At 41.0% G+C, this 16,943-nt stretch overlaps 2 protein-coding genes across 4 annotated transcripts; both read right to left on the reverse strand.

The window, feature by feature from the left end:
* Positions 1 to 239: 239 nt before the first annotated feature.
* On the reverse strand, positions 240 to 9,822 carry endou2 (endonuclease, polyU-specific 2). 2 transcript variants are annotated; one of them, XM_029627042.2, is made up of 7 exons: positions 8,614 to 9,822; positions 7,979 to 8,139; positions 7,315 to 7,435; positions 3,659 to 3,780; positions 3,301 to 3,413; positions 820 to 973; positions 240 to 605 (listed from the first exon to the last, which is right to left on the reverse strand). In XM_029627042.2, the coding sequence occupies exons 1-7, from the start codon at positions 8,750 to 8,752 to the stop codon at positions 342 to 344; spliced, it is 1,074 nt and encodes a 357-aa protein (XP_029482902.1). In that variant the 5' UTR covers positions 8,753 to 9,822; the 3' UTR covers positions 240 to 341. The 2 variants fall into 2 exon arrangements, with proteins under 2 accessions (XP_029482902.1, XP_064863273.1); XM_065007201.1 differs by having other exon boundaries at positions 3,280 to 3,413.
* A 98-nt stretch (positions 9,823 to 9,920) lies between these two features.
* Positions 9,921 to 15,838, reverse strand: rnf14 (ring finger protein 14). 2 transcript variants are annotated; one of them, XM_029627044.2, is made up of 8 exons: positions 15,746 to 15,838; positions 15,047 to 15,205; positions 14,804 to 14,934; positions 13,634 to 14,158; positions 13,326 to 13,554; positions 12,987 to 13,159; positions 12,746 to 12,876; positions 9,921 to 11,145 (listed from the first exon to the last, which is right to left on the reverse strand). In XM_029627044.2, exons 2-8 carry the CDS (start codon positions 15,195 to 15,197, stop codon positions 11,085 to 11,087), a joined length of 1,401 nt encoding a protein of 466 aa, XP_029482904.2. In that variant the 5' UTR covers positions 15,198 to 15,205; positions 15,746 to 15,838; the 3' UTR covers positions 9,921 to 11,084. The 2 variants fall into 2 exon arrangements, with proteins under 2 accessions (XP_029482904.2, XP_029482905.2); XM_029627045.2 differs by lacking the exon at positions 15,746 to 15,838 and adding an exon at positions 15,405 to 15,541.
* Positions 15,839 to 16,943: the final 1,105 nt, after the last annotated feature.

A 16,943-nucleotide genomic window follows, 5' to 3' on the forward strand; every position in this document is an offset into this window, starting at 1 on the left:
GCTCTTTACTGTACTGCCCCCACAAAAACACAGGCATTGACAGTAAAATAATAACCATCCATATTCCAGTTATTGTACATTTTGGCTTAGAGTGGCAATACTATGTGTAGCCTACTCACTGTATTCCACTATTCAAAAACTTGAAAGGTGAAATAATAATAGAGGTTACCTCGAAGATGACATGCTGTGCTGCCAGTTCTTTTAGTTCAGCAATAATGAATACAGCAACATAACACGTATTCTTGTAAGATGTATTGTATCTTTATTTAAAAATACAAAAAGACTAAAACAATACTCATGACACTTGGGTGAGAGTGTATTTGAGTCCTGTTTGATTAGTTTTATTGTTTTTTTGGTTCATTTTGATATTTCACAAGAACAGGGTAAGTTGTGCCAATATGCTTCTGGTTGTAGTGGTGACAGACAATATCCACCTCATAGATACTGAAGAACACTTTGACACGCTCATTGGGTGAGACCAGGAAACACAGGGTATAAAGGGCAAACTCAAATTCAGGACTGACACCAACGAAGATGCTGCCTTTGGGTTTAATTCCATTCTTCCAACTGAACTGTAGTGCCAGGATATGCTTGTTCTCGTCAGGCTGGTTTTTAAATAAAAGAGAGAAGAGAGAGACAACAATAAAGACATACAGGCCTACACCCATGGGACAGTCATTCAATAGGTTTGAAAGTTCTCACATAATTTCCAAAGAAATGCCCTGGAAATGTTAACTACCATCGCATCACAGTCACACAACTGATTCAACATGATAATCAAAAGATACATTCATAATTTCAGTATTTTTTTAATCTAACCTGGGGGGAATTTGCGTTCACACTGTAGCCTTTGTAATCAATGTGTCCCAGCTTTTCTTGCAAATACAACTGAATCCAGTTATGAAAGCCGATGACTGTGCGGCCCCCTCTGGTCTCTCCGACAAAGACATGCTCAAACCCTGAGGAGTCTGGCCTGGAGGAACATGGGAGAACATCATGAGGCTGGAACACAGACTACTGATTTTACACCCTCTTTCTGAAGGGATGATATTGGGCAGGTCTAATGGAAGCTCATCCACCACTTGAGTGGTAGTGCACATGATGAAATTACAGCACAATCTGCACGTTAACATACAGTATAAGTGTTAACTACTGAAAATAATAGACTACTCTCCTTCTCCCCCGAGGAATAAACAAAGCTAAGTGCAAATCAAGTCCAAGTCATGCATTGTAATCTTAAATCAAGTCCAAATCATGCATAGTAATCTCAAATCAAGTTCAAATCATGCATAGTAATCTCAAATCAAGTCCAAATCATGCATAGTAATCTCAAATCAAGTCCAAATCATGCATAGTAATCTCAAGTCAAGTCGAGTCGAGTAACAAGTGTTTTTTTCCCAAGTCCCTAGCCTCTAGTTTCATTTGGTAATTTTTTCCCCTAGATATAATGACTATTTAAAAATAAAAATAAATTATTTCACCTTTATTTAACCAGGTAGGCAAGTTGAGAAAAAGTTCTCATTTACAATTGTGACCTGGCCAAGATAAAGCAAAGCAGTTCGACAGATACAACAACACTGAGTTACACATGGAGTAAAACAAGTGAGGTGAGATAAGGGAGGTAAAGGCAAAAAAGGCCATGGTGGCAAAGTAAATACAATATAGCGAGTAAAACACTGGAATGGTTGATTTGCAGTGGAAGAATGTGCAAAGTAGAGATAGAAATAATGGGGTGCAAAGGAGCAAAATAAATAAATTACAGTAGGGAAAGAGGTAGTTGTTTGCGCTAAATTATAGATGGGCTATGTACAGGTGCAGTAATCTGTGACCTGCTCTGACAGCTGGTGCTTAAAGCTAGTGAGGGAGATAAGTATTTCCAGTTTCAGAGATTTTCGTAGTTCGTTCCAGTCTTTGGCAGCAGAGAACTGGAAGGAGAGGCGGCCAAAGGAAGAATTGGTTTTGGAGGTGACCAGAGAGATATACCTGCTGGAGCGCGTGCTACAGGTGGGTGATGCTATGGTGACCAGCGAGCTGAGATAAGGGGGGACTTTACCTAGCAGGGTCTTGTAGATGACCTGGAGCCATTGGGTTTGGCGACGAGTATGGAGCGAGGGCCAGCCAACGAGAACGTACAGGTCGCAGTGGTGGGTAGTATATGGGGCTTTGGTAACTAAACGGATGGCACTGTGATAGATTGCATCTAATTTATTGACTAGGGTATTGGAGGCTATTTTGTAAATCGCCGAAGTCGAGGATTGGTAGGGTGGTCAGTTTTACAAGGGTATGTTTGGCAGCATGAGTGAAGGATGCTTTGTTGCGAAATAGGAAGCCAATTCTAGATTTAACTTTGGATTGGAGATGTTTGATGTGAGTCTGGAAGGAGAGTTTACAGTCTAACCAAATATCTAGGTATTTGTAGTTGTCCACATATTCTATGTCAGAACCGTCCAGAGTAGTGATGTTGGACAAGCGGGCAGGTACAGGCAGCGATCGGTTGAAGAGCATGCATTTAGTTTTACTTGTATTTAAGAGCAATTGGAGGCCACGGAAGGAGAGTTGTATGGCATTGAAGCTCGCCTGGAGGGTTGTTAACACAGTGTCAAAAGAAGGGCCAGAAGTTTACCGAATGGTGTCGTCTGCGTAGAGGTGGATCAGAGACTCACCAGCATCAAGAACGACATAATTGATGTATACAGAGAAGAGAGTTGGTCCAAGAATTGAACCCTGTGGCACCCCCATAGAGACTGCCAGAGGCCGGGACAACAGACCCTCCGATTTGACACACTGAACTCTATCAGAGAAGATGAACTAATGTTCAAGTAGCTGTCTTTCCTCTACTCATTGAATGAAATAGCGGCAGGCCATTTCCATTTGTCTCATACAGTAAAATAAGATATACAATTCTGACAAAGCGGTACAGAAACAGGCATTTTTAAACAATCCTTTCGAGTCATCAGTCTCAAGTCAAAATCGAGTCCCGAGTCTTGAGGCTCCAAGTCCAAGTCAAGTTTCAAGTTCTTTCCTGCCAAGTCAAGTCTCAAATAATCAAATGTGTGGCTTGAGTCAGACTCGAGTCCAATCTTGAGCTGCACGTCCACACTCTTTGCCATTTGAATAGACTGGCATAAAGACAAAGGAAAAGAGAGTCTGAGGTGATGATACAGCTTTCTCTAATTGTGAATGGATTATATATTGACTGAGCCTAACCCTAACCAGGGAGGAGAAAACATTTAGCAGCATAATGATGAATTATTTTGACATCTGAAAAGTAATAGTTACGTAGAGGAGAGTTCCACCCACTTGCTAGCTCCTCGTCTGGCGTACAGCTCAAACCAGATACGGTAGAGCTGCTTCTTGAATTCCGGTAATCCCTCTGGGGAGAGCTGTTTCTCTACTAGGTACTTATGTGCAATCTAAAAATGAGAGAAACATATGAAGACAATTTCAATCATGGGATGTTGATTGACTCACTTTCGCTGTTGACGTTCCAATTTGGCCATGGTTCTCCCTGTAAATTGATGTCACATACATTTAAAAATAAAAATATAACTTTTTCTGATCAAATGTATCTGTGATTTGACTTATGTTCCTTTTCATCTGATCAAATAAATACAGTTTTCTTTTTATCGACCTCTCCACCATATGTTTTAACTGGTACCTTCATGGTGGGCGTTCGAAGCATGCAGTCCAGAAACTTGTGGTTTTCTGCTTCCTCCTCTGGGGTTACAATCTCAGGCTCACCCGTATCACTTTCATAGTTATCCAGTAGAGAGATAAAGGCTGGAAGAAGACATTCAGTTTAGTTTAGAGTGTAGCGTGTGTTCTGATCTTGTAAGATCCCAGCAAACATGACCTCATTGGCCCCATGTGGGTATTTGTTGGGCAAGGTGGGCAGGGGCTATCCCACAAAGCCCAAATCAGCCCAACATGGGCTAGCCCACAACAATCACAACATGGCCTAGCCCACACCAAGTCCAAACCAGCCCGACACGGGCTAGCCTACACCAACCCAGCAAACTAGTGGACACCAGCCCAACATGGGCCACCCCACACCATAACCAACATGGGCTAGCCCACACCAAGCCCACACCAGACCAACACGGGCTAGTCTACACCAAGCCCAGCACAGGCTAGCCTACACCAAGCCCAGCACAAGCTAGTCTACACCAAGCCCAGCACAGGCAAGCCCACAACATAATGTAGAAGTAGGGGCTCATTAGAATATTTGCATGCGTGGTGTACAAATACCCCATTTCATGTTGTTAAGTAAAACATAATAAAGATAAAAATGGCTGACACCATTCAAACCAATGAGGGTTCAGAACTTTACAGCCAATTATCTTTTAATTCTATTTTTTCCAGTTATAAACGTATAGCTATAAGTTCACAAGTTATTTTTGTGCAACCATTACTGAGTGTTATTCCAGTTTAAGTGTTCTGTTGTGTGAAATCAACAAAAAATGTACATTGTACACTGCCAGTGATGAAGTGGCTGTGTTTACACAGGCAGACCAATTCTGTTCTTGCTTTCACTAATTGGTCATCTGACTAATCAGATCAGCTTAGAAAAAGATCTGATGTGAAAAGATCTGTTGTGATTAGTAAAAAGGCTAATTGGTGGAAAAAAGATAAGGATCGGACTACCTGTGTAAACGCAACCTTAGATAAGTGCATATGACATAAGATAAACAGATTTTTCTCTGGTAGAAATATGTATGACAGTAACAACTTTGTTATCTTTCTGATACAATGTAACTTGCAGCCGATCCAAAAGGGTGGGCTTATTTCAAGTGATGTGAGACCTGCCCTTGCGCCCACCTGCCCTGGGGCCAATGTGGAGTTTATGGGTTAAAGGCACATCGGCCCAATGTGGGCAGCCTACATGAGGCCAATATTTTAGCCCACACTGGGCCTACATCGTGCCAATGTGGACATGTTTGCTGACAGGACTAGTTTGTGTTGTCTATCCACTCCCACTGAACTCAGTACACATCCTGTTGTATCATGTTCAATCAGGGTGACCCATCATTCAGGTAGGGCTGAGCCCCACCTGTTTTGTTGCCAGTTTTGCATGTTATTTTGGTATTAGTACGTGTCACATATCAGTTTGCAAACAATATAAAAAAATACATAATTGAGTTAATAAAGCTGCATACAAACATGGTCTCTTTTTTGATTTCTTGAGTAAGGCAGATAAAAAATGCAGGTGTTTGAGCCTAGCTCAGTGCTTTCTGTGGTTGTAGGGCAGCCAGCGGTTGGTAATGTTCTCTAGTTACACCATAATTGGCATCACTGCAAAAATCTACAGGGGAGAGCTCGAAAATTCAAGCCCCTTGGGTGCTGCATAGATTTACATTAGAAGTGCCCATCCAAGAAGGCTTAAGGCCATTGGCATCAGATAAAATGATGTCAGCTCACGTTATATCTACCGGTAGCTTTGATTGGACTGATCATGTCAACATCATACCTTCAAAATCTTAGCTAGCAAGCTAGACAAGCAGTCATCGAATCAAGTCATGAATCAAGTTGACAATCTACTGGCAAATTCTTCAATCCTTGTCATATGAAGATAAATTATAGATATATCGTATCGGTGCTCATCGGCCATTGGAAATAAACATTATACAACAAGTCAGAAATTGCAAATCCAACATTGAGTGTTTTGGAAGGAATCGGTGGCTAACTGCAAGCGTTGCAAAGCAATCACTAGCCTTCTATTCAGTGGAGAGGGTTTGTAGTCCAAGTCTGTGTTGAAGGGTCTCTTTTCCAAGCTTAAAAGGATAAACATTCACATGCAATACCATGGGACAGAAAAGGTTGAATACATTGGCCATGCTGTGAATCCAGGTGACTTCTACCACGTCCAAAACAACTGGAAACTCAGAAATATCGGACTTCAGTGAGTTCAAGACAACTGGAAACTCTGAAAAAAACTAGCTCCGACTGGTGAAATACGTTTTGAACAGTCAGAAGCATTTCAAGGTCCTGGAGTGGCCTAGCCAGTCTCCAGATCTCAACCCCATAGAAAATCTTTGGAGGGAGTTGAAAGTCCGTGTTGCCCAGCAACAGCCCCAAAACATCACTGCTCTAGAGTAGATCTGCATGGAGGAATGGGCCAAAATACCAGCAACAGTGTGTGAAAACCTTGTGAAGACTTACAGAAAACGTTTGACCTCTGTCATTGCCAACAAAGGGTATATAACAAAGTATTGAGATAAACTTTTGTTATTGACCAAATACTTATTTTCCACCATAATTTGCAAATAAATTCATTTAAAATCCTACAATGTGATTTTCTGGATTTTTTTTCTCATTTTGTCTGTCATAGTTGAAGTGTACCTACGATGAAAATGACAGGCCTCTCTCATCTTTTTAAGTGGGAGAACTTGCACAATTGGTGGCTGACTAAATACTTTTTTGCCCCACTGTATACTGTAGCTAAGAAAGTAATACTAGGTGTATGTTGTGTAGTAAACTGTTAGTGGCCCATGTGCCTCACCCTAATAATGTTGTCCCTTTCCCCCTTTCCCTTTGTCCCTTACTGTTCTGACTTGGTGTTGCACGTGTAGCCGATAGCCTGTTTTAGAAAAATATCATAATTGAATATTGTAAGAGCTTTCATTGTTTGCTTATATGCCCCCTTTATTTATCCTATGGTTCTGACTTGGTGTACAGGGAGAATACTGTAAGAATAGCCCATGTTCTGAAATCTGTCGTTTACATTTCAAAAGTGTTGAACAAATATTTATATTGACTAAGTCCGTCTTAGCTCGCTCATTAATGTCTTAATCGAAATTACAGATTGCCTCTTATCCGCTCATTCTTCCCTTATGCCACAACCCACATTTGTTTAAGCAAGTCAGCCATATCAGCTATGTTTTTAAAAAAATGCAGTAAACAAGGCTAAACTAACTGTTTCGCTGCCAGACAAGGCTATGCCGATAGCCAGGTGTAGCAGTGGTAAGGATTCACTCCTTGGTATTGGAAAGAAAGCTCTGCTGTTGGGACAGCTTTATGTAGGCCCTAACAGTTTGTGGGCACCGCTTGTCACTGTTATAGTGCAATTAATGTATTGTTAGTGTTGTGGCTTTGCTGGCATGCATTAAAAAAAAATGAGTTTGCTTCACCAAGATCTTCATGCTAAAATCGCCACTTTGTTCAATTACACTCGAACTCTTGCTACTCTCTGCTTATGTAATACATTGCAAATATGGCAGAATTTCAAAAGGAAAATAATGATAACACACAGGAAACTGCATGGTTGAAGGCAAAAGTTGATCCCAAAGCTCTAACCCTCACACGTCAGGCCCTTACCTAAGAAAGACTCCTTTTTGAAAATGCGTTCATCGACAAATGAGAACAGAGGATATCCGGCTCCATCATTGTCATCATTCATGTCATCATTCATGTCAGCATTCACAGGCCCAGCTTTCCCCTGCACAAAGCACAGCAGAGGAGGAAGAGCAAATCAGTTACATACAGTATTCCAAATGTCTAAGCACTCGCACCAATGATCCAGGAATAAATATATATATATATTTTTTACATTGTAACCCCTTGATGGAAAAGAAACATGACCCCAGTGCCCTATAAAGCTGCAACTCCGGTGTTTTGTTTATGAGAGCCAGGCAATTCTAACAACAGCAGCATGTTTTCACTTGACTTGCATTCTCTCTCTCTGTCTGTCTGTGGCAGCTCTCTGTCTGTGGCACAGTGTCTAACATGCTATTGTGTCCTTCTGAAAGACACCACAGAGCAACAATCTAGAGCATTTTAGAGGTCTAGATTTGTTCAATGTGCTCTGACCTTCCTCATCAAACAATGCTTGTGGCCTCAGGATGTTGTGCAAAAACATCCATTAGTTCATTTGGAGTAAAACGCCTCTGTACAATTTGTCACGGGAATGATGTGTATATATATATATTTTTTAAACATCCACATACAGTAGTGCCATTTGGATCGTTTTCAGTTTTGCTACCTGCAGAGAGATCCGGTAGTCTGTCCCTGGTTTCAGTCTGTTGACATCTTTATCCCATATATCCTGCACCATGGCTGATAGCTCTCGGTCAGCTTCAATCATGATGTGACTGGTTGGTCCCTCTGTACTCTGCAGGCTACAGCAGACTGGGTCAGGTTCCTCTGGTGTGAAGAAATATCACATCATGTACAGTGACTCCTATGCTTACGTTGCTATACAACTCTGAATGGTGTTGTCAATCCTGCATTCCAACATCTGTACATTATACATCTTCTCAATGTATGAATTACACATAGGCCTACTAAGTGTGGTAAATATCCTAATCTTTTTTTTATACCCTCCATAAAATTGAATTAACACATTTATTGGTCAATCAAGTTATCACAGAGAAAAATAATTCTGTGTTCATGAAGGTAAACAGATTAAGTGTATGACAATTAACTAAATAATACATTTCCAGACATATTATCACTGAATAATTCAGTGAACTGATAATCAACACACCAAAAAAAGGGCCAATTTCAAGCTAAAATTATTACATCAACAGTTTTAGTTCAAGATTCAGGTTTTGATTGACACTGTCATCTAATCACTATCTCGCCATCGACGCAAGCTACTCATCATATATTACTGACCTTGTTCAGCTTTGGCCTGCTCACCGGCGTATAAAGAGAAGTGGTCTGTGGGTTTGGGGCAGCTAAGGGGATTCAGTCCTGTGGCCGAATTTGTGCGTGTGGAACTGGCCCGCTTGAAAGCACAAATCTTTACTAACATGCTGGGGGGGCGCTCCTATACCACGAGGCATGACAGGGGCCATTTTAAAGGGTTATCCACTGTCAGCAACTTTAGCCAAAGGGATTAAACTGTGTTGTACTGATGGCTTTTGAATCACTTGCTACAACATGGACTCTCTTTGTTTCTTTAGTACTGTTTTGTTCTTCTCCTGTCTCTGTGTCCTGTCCCTCCATCACCCTGTCCCCTTCCCAAGTGGAAACGCATGGTAATAGTGTGTATAAATAAGATCAACTATTGTGTGTAATAAATAAGGTCCCTTGATAGGTATGGAGACCAGGGAAGCTGTGTTCCTGCTGAAGGGCGGATTAAAGGGGCCAGTTGAATCAAAGACAACAGTTACATTGTAGTCTGTGTCTGTAATATCATGACACACAGTTACAACAATGCTCTCAATTCTCAAACATTTTGTAGATGAGTGGCAAAAATCCAAAACATGTTTTAATACACATCTGTTAAACTCATGACAGGAAATTAAAATATGTTTGCATTCTAAAATCGAAGGTTGACTTCAATAAAAGAAAGGCTGATTAAGTGATCAGGGTTTAATCGAAGTCAGAACATTTTGATTTCAGAATGTAACCATAATCAGCAACATGTCTAACACCTCATGTTAGTTCAGTAATTTTGGACCAACAATCATTCTTGGTTTCCTCTGCCACCTGTTTGACTCAGCAATGCCTTCTGTGTTAAAGACAATGACAGCACAGCCCTTGCACACTCTTGTATTGTATGTTCTCGTTGGAAAGGTTGCGTCCTTCGGATGGGTCTCATCTCATCACTAACTCAGCAGTCAGCTTTTCAGCAAAGCCAACAGTGAACTTACAAGGGAGGCAATATAACTAAAAAGAGTAAGTACTTTGATTAAAACAATGCCAAAAGGCAGAATTTCTACCAGCAGATGAGTGCGACTATGGGACAAGATATAAGGAACTATAATTGCATGCAGCGGTATCAAGGTACAAGCACTTTTGCAAGTATAGGAATGGACTGGAAGTGATTCTGTTATCACATGTTCACTCTTAATACAGTGTGACAAAATAAACAAGGGAGTACATTTCTGAGTAACTTCATATAACATGTATTGAGAAAAGGAACACATGAAGAATGTCCTAAAACCCCCAACATGGGAATGAACACTAAAACCAAATGGTTATTTATGTATGTTTATGGTTATTACAACACTTTTTAAATTCAGGACTACTGCAAATATCAAAGACTGTCCCCCTTCAACATTAACAGATTAAAGTGAAAGCACAATATAACTATTTTAAGAGCAGGACATGTATTTTGAATGTGATTTACATTGATGTCCATTTCCAAATTAGCCTCACTTTCTGAAAAGTTTCGATGAAGATCATAATGTGAGTAGGTAGTAACTAGCAAATGTCAGGGTGGTTACGGACATATATTTTGTACTGAAACAATGCAATATTTAACCTAATCAACAGTGTGTGTCAGAGGAGGCTGGTGGGAGGAGTAATAGGAGGACGGGCACATTGTAATAGCTGGAATGGAGTAAATGGAATTGTATCAAACATATGGAAACCATGTATCAACCCATGTTGTATTAATTCCATTCCAGCCATTACAATGAGCCCATAATCCTATAACCCCTCCCACCAGCCTCCTCCTGAGTGTGTCCCATTCAAACCAATCATGTTCCATGATAAATAAAGTATACCTTCTGGTGAAAAAGGAACAAAAACATACAAAAAAGGACAATAGTGTGTCTAAAAATCATTTCTTGATGGCCATTGGATGAATGTCACATTTGGCAAAGCTTTATTCACCCCCTTTTTTTTTTTTTACATTAAGCTGTGAGCTCATGGTTTGGATGGTATCCGGGTATACAGAGAGTTAACTCATCATGATTAAAGTGGTTCTAAAGGACAGACATTAAATTGTACAAACATTATCCCAAAATGTTGTCCTCTGGTCTTGATTGAAAGATTTCAACCCCGGATCCCTGAATTTCCTTTTCATATTGAGATTGATAAAACATACCACCGTTATCTGTTCAAATCATCTAAACACACTGTAACCCATTTGTTTTTGGTACACTCGCTCACACTCTCTTCACGAGTATTCTTTCAGAAAAATACTGGCCCTGAGTATTTGACTGCTGTTTGGAGTAAGGTAATGTGCCTACTTCTAACTGGAATTGCTCTCCGCTAGCCATTCAACCATCAGAAATGACGGATATATTTTGGGTAAGTAAATGCCTGATCAATGATGGTGAGAAATTGTATTGGCTAAATCCATGGGCGGTTAAAGTGCATACAAATGAAGCACGCATGGGAGGTATTGCACATCAGTCCTCTTCATCACTCCAAAAGGCATCATCTTCATCAATATCCACACCCTGGAACAGCCTATAAAATAACAACAAAGAAATTAGTAATCTTTACTCATTAATTAAGAAGACAATAAAAAAAAGGTTAGATAGACATTCTATGGGGCCGATTCAGACTTTGGAGATGTACGCCTTTCGTACACACTTCAGTAGTTGGTATTTAGAATGACCTTATGGAGGTGCATAACAAGGTTTGCGGGCGTGGTTCCCTTGCGCGCACTAAATACATTTAATTCAACCCCAGAAAACACAATTTGATCAGTGAGTTTTTGTTCAATTTATCTAAAGCAATCCCTTTAAATACGGTGTTCATTTAATTTGATTGGCCCAAGACTTGAATGTATGGAGAACGCGGTCAGAATATACAAAGATAGCCATAAAAACATATGCACATTTGTCTCCGTTTCAGAAGCCATGGATAGATTTAAAAACAACAAAAATATTACATAAGTGCTCCCGAGTGGTGCAGCGGTCTAAGGCGTCACAACAGTCCCTGGTTCGATTCCAGGCTGTATCACATTCGGCCGTGATAGGCAGTCCCATAGGGCGGTGCACAATTGGAAAGAGAAAGGGGGATACCTAGTCAGTTGTACAGCTGAATGCATTCAACTGAAATGTGTCTTCCGCACTTAACCCAACCCCTCTGAATGAGAGAGTTGCAGGGGGCTGCCATAATCGACATCCATGTCTTCGGCGCCCGGGGAACAGTGGGTTAACTGTCAGCTCAGGGATTCGATCTAGCAAGCTTTCGGTTACTGGTCCAATGCTCTAACCACTAGGCTACCTGCCCCAGCGTCGTCAGGGTTTGGCCCGGGGGAAGGCAGTCATTGTAAATAAGAATTTGTTCTTAACTGACATGCCTAGTTAAATAAAAAATATATACATATGGATTTGGAGTTACGAGAGTGCGATGAGCCAAGTAAAGCCCCCCAGCCAAACCATCCCCTAACCCGGAGGGCGCTGGGCCAAATGTGACTCCCGATCACAGCCAGTTGTGATACAGCCTGGGATCGAACCCGGGTCTGTAGTGACGCCTCAAGGACTGCAATGCAGTGCCTTAGGGCGCTGCACCACTCCTTTTCCGCACGAATGAAAAAAAGGTGGTTTGATTCATTCTGAAAATTGACACATTAAGTTGATCAATGGTAACGTTGGAAGTAGTGTAGCCTACAATATAATTATAATATGTAGAATAGTATAAAAAATATATACCCTAGTTGCCTGCACTGATCATGGAACTGTGTATTGGAAAAAATTAAGTAGATGCTTTTTCCACCTGGAACCGGCAGGTTAACTCAACTGTATTCACCGTTTCCTCGTGCATAAAAAAGTGGTGGAAATATTTGGGAATTAAGTCGAGGTTAGAATAGGATGCATCTGTAGACACACCTCTGCCACACCTGTTTCTTTGATCTCCACCCTAAACGCTTACCTTGCTGGCACTGGTAATTTCCCCATGCTTAAATTCAAGTTCAGAGTATGCATAGAAAGAAAAGTGAAATTTAAATTGATGCATATGTAACTCGCGTCTGAATTCCCCCCCTTTGTGCATAATCCTTATGTATCCTACACCTCAAAAGGACACAGAGCCAATTGTCAGACATAGCAAAGCCACTCACTGGTTGAAGCAAGGCGAGGAGGGGTTGTTGAAGTGGCTGTAGGGGTTGACACGTGTGAGCTGGCCCAGACACAGCCAGCAGAAGTACTGCTTACACGAGGTGCAAGTCATCTTGTTGCAGCCATCAACCTTCTACACATAAAGACAGAACAGAGAAGATGATAGATTAAAATCATGTAGGAGCAGCAAAACATATGCATACTAACTAGTTATAAAGCGGTGTAGTGCGGAGAGCAACATACCTGTATATTAGTGCCACAGCGAGGGCAGCCTTTACAGTTCTCATTAAGCCAATCCCTGCTGAAGGATTCCTCCACAGCACGCTGGATGACCCGCTTCCCAAAGCGCTGCTCCATGAACTTCTTCCCCTCAGCACTGGCAGATATATACTCATCCCGCAGGCCTCGCAGCTCATCTACAAGGCAAGAGGTAGAGACCACTCTCAATACCATAACCATTACTCTAACCTACATTTAGATTGATCATCTTTAGTGTATAGACTGTGCACAGCATATAACTCATTACTTGTCAGGTAATATACTATATAAACTATGTAATACAATGTAAACTATTGCCTTTACCTGCTGTGACCTTGCAGTGGGACAGGCCGTGGTATCCCCGTTTGCAGAGGGTGCAGAAGGCGTACTGGCAGGCAGGGCAAATGCCCATGGTGGTGTCTGGCTCCACCATCACAGCCTGGCAGCAGGACTGGCGAGGGCAGTACACCACGTCAGCCATCAGATCCAGGCTGGACTGAAGCAGAAGGCGGTCATAACGCGCAAACAACTCCTCCCCGACAAGGAGCTTGACCTGTAAAAGGGGCAGTGCATTAGTCAGTGCTCATAAGATTGTCACAAGAGCTCATTAATGTCACAAGAGTCAAAGTTACCTGTGAGGGTGTAGCCAAGGAGGTGCACTTGGGCTCGGGGCAGTTAAGGCACTGAACGTTGCCGTCGCGGATCTGAATCTGGAAGTATTCCGTCATGCAGGTCTTGCAGTACACATGCTGGCATTCCTTAAAGCACAGGCAGCCCGAGCCCAGCTTCTCCATGAAGCAGATACCACAGCAGAACGCCTTGGCGTCAAACACCTTCTGCCGCTGAGCTTCATCAAAGTCCAGGAGCTGAGGTAGGATATCAGTACGGGGGTCAACCACCAGGACAGCACGGGGGTCCAGCTCCAGCAGGGGCTCCAGTTTATCCTTCTCCCCGGTTAGACTCCCCGCCCGCTTCACACCAGCCTCACTCCTCTTCCATTCCACTGGAGCGTTGCCCCCCTTGACCACCTCCAGGGGAGACTTGACGTCGAGGAAGGCAAAGGCCTCCTCTTTAAGGAACTGGATCCATGTGAAGAGAACAACACAGCCCTGGTTCTCCTCCCACAGCCCATCCAGGCGCTTGCATAGAGAAGTCATCTGAGGGGGAGAAAGAGAAGGGTTGGTGAGGAGCCTGTAGACCCAACGTTGAATTCTACATCGGGCATGAGTGAGAGTTTGGATCAGGAAGGTTTCCTCTCACGACGTCTACAAACCAGAATGTTGAATAAAATTATATTTTAACTTACTTTACCTGTTGTCCGTGTGGTTGGTCCTTTTGCAGGTAGGAATGTGAGAATATATCCACAGGAAAGTATAATTATATAAACTGAAGCATGCATAGAAGCATGTAAATACGTACACGAGCTTGGCAAGTATGCATGCATCTCGTGCATGTATTTTCATCTTGTGCGCATGCTTCACATAATAGAAACCTGAATGTACTACCAGCGCCTTGAAAAGTTGATGTAATCATACTTTCCCTGAGGATATATTGTCTGACTTTACTACCTTCAACAGGACCAACCGCTCAGACAACAGGTAAAGTAAGTTAAAATATAATTAGATTCAACATTCTGGCTTGTAGAGGTCATGTGAGGGACATCGTTCCTTATCCAAAACGCTCATTTATGCCCAACGTAGAATTCAATGAAATTTAAAGTTGGGTTTCCAAGCTAGAGGACAAGGGGAATATTGTTGAAACATGTTATGTGATTTCTTGTCATGTTGATGGGTCTACCTCACCTGGTCCCTTGACAGCCATTTGGAACTTAGTGTATAGACCGGAGATGAGGAAGAAGGGTAGTCAGCAGGAAGTTCAAAGTTAAGCACCAGAGGAGGTAGGAAAGCTATGTCATATTCGGTCTGCTTGTTTCCTGCCAGAAACATACAACACATTTGATTGTTCAGGTTTTAATGCTGATTGACAGTTGATTCATTTTAAAGGGACACTCAGTATTAATGGAGAGGAAGGTAAAACAGCCTTACCATCGACTATCAACTTGAAACTAGGAGGAAGTTCAAGGCATAGTTGGATCTCACCGCCCTGTGCAGATTTGGCTCTGTGAAACTCCTCTTCATCGTAAATACTCGCTAGAGCAAGCAACTCATCCTCCTGGGCTTCCTGGTCCTCCGACATTTACATTCCTGTGCGGCAACAATAGTAAAACATGTGAGGCTCTGCGTGATAGCCAATCTCATTTTGATTGGTAGTATATTGGCAATTTTTTTGCCAAATAGCTAGCTAAGTATTGCTTCAATAATACAGAGAAGTATAGCACCAGCAAATGAACACAGCATTAAAGATAAAGTGAGAGGTAACAAGGTTAAATAAACTAGCTCTTACAACGTTTCAGGATAGAGCAGCATCATCATAATAATGCATGGGTATTAGGTAAGTTAGCTAACTAGCAGGCTGATTAGAGTCGTCTAACGTTAGCTAGCTAACAGTTACCTAGCTAACGTTTTTTGGTTTCAACTAGAGAACCAGTCTAAAGTGACTATGTAACAAATCTAGCTAGGCCCTGATCTCAAGGGCTGACGACGTTAACGTAACGTTAGCTAACTTTAGCTAAGTGCCTATTTAATAATAAGATATCTATCACGACTAATCAGTCACTGGCCGAGATATATAAAATGACTATCACAACTAGCTATCATTTTCTTAGATCATGTTGTGTTATTTACCTTTTACTTCAGCCACCACAAATTACGTTTTGGTTTTCACTAGTTAACACAGCCACAAAGTCATAAACTCCTCCTATTTCTACAATTTATCTTCTTAAAATTTAAACGAAACCTTAACCACACTGCTAACATTTTTGTTTTCATAAATGTTTACAATATTTGTCTTTGTGGCTGTGTTATCTAGAGGAAACTCCGTTTTGGATGGCCACTGAGGTTTAACGAAGAAAACATATTTTTTATTAACAACAAATCAATACAGGAAGTACATGTGGGAATACAAGTATATATAAATAATATACATTACACAAGGACCTTAAGGGACATACATACACTTATAATTCGAACAGCTTTTTTGTTAGTAGAGTATTTAATTGTCTTAAAGTGTCTTACAGTTCAATTTATTTTTGTAAGGTAAGAAAACGTGGTATTTTGTTTGTAAATTTACATTTGTGAATATGAAATTTGTCCAAAAGAATAATGAAATGAATTACATAAAAATGTTTCAGCTTATTTCTATTGTAGGTAAAGAATCCAAGCAGTACATCTCTCCACAGGAGATGGAAAACTCAATTGGAGTCGTATTAACGCCCATTGCGTACGTTGTCGACGTGTCGTCAAAGGGCCGCGGGGTGCATTCTGGGCGATACTGGGACAAGGAGCGCTGTCAAGGCGTGAATGGGAATCAATTGGTATGGGGTCAATTTCACGCCATATGTATTGAATTCAAAATAAAATAAATCGTGAACATGAAAATAAAGCTGAGAATGTAAATATTATATTTTCGAGGACGGGTGAAATAATGGATGTTGAAATCAAAAAACAAATAATTGAAGGCAAAATGTATAGAATTGTAAACAAAAATAAGACTTCAAAAGCAAAAACAAAAAACTCGTAAGCAAATAATTTTAAAGCGAGAGAACAACACTATGACAATTGATTTTTTTAAATATTTGAAAACGAATGCAAAAATCGTTTTCGGTTCAACTTTCCCAGCAACCAATCCTATTGAATACATTTTGCCTATGCTATTTTTAAAATTATATAAAATATATATATATATATATATTCTATTTTTTTTTAAATTAACAACAAATCAATACAGGAAGTACATGTGGGAACACAAGTATGTATAAATAATATACAAAGGACAATTGGGCTAGGGTACAATATCACAATACACAAGGACCTTAAGGGACAT

The sequence above is a fragment of the Oncorhynchus nerka genome, linkage group LG22 (assembly GCF_034236695.1).
Source record: "Oncorhynchus nerka isolate Pitt River linkage group LG22, Oner_Uvic_2.0, whole genome shotgun sequence".
In the NCBI taxonomy this organism is placed as follows: Eukaryota; Metazoa; Chordata; class Actinopteri; order Salmoniformes; family Salmonidae; genus Oncorhynchus; species Oncorhynchus nerka.

Coding starts and splice junctions, on each gene's coding strand:
- rnf14 (XM_029627044.2), bottom strand. CDS start 15,197: ATGTCGGAGGACCAGGAAGCCCAGGAGGATGAGTTGCTTGCTCTAGCG. Junction 14,159..14,803: donor AATGGCTGTCAAGGGACCAG/GTGAGGTAGACC, acceptor TCTCCCCCTCAG/ATGACTTCTCTATGCAAGCG. Junction 12,877..12,986: donor GCTGTGGCACTAATATACAG/GTATGTTGCTCT, acceptor CTTTATGTGTAG/AAGGTTGATGGCTGCAACAA.
- endou2 (XM_065007201.1), bottom strand. CDS start 8,752: ATGTTAGTAAAGATTTGTGCTTTCAAGCGGGCCAGTTCCACACGCACA. Junction 974..3,279: donor TGGGTGGAACTCTCCTCTAC/GTAACTATTACT, acceptor ATGTTCCTCCAG/GCCAGACTCCTCAGGGTTTG. Junction 606..819: donor TGAACGCAAATTCCCCCCAG/GTTAGATTAAAA, acceptor TTTAAAAACCAG/CCTGACGAGAACAAGCATAT.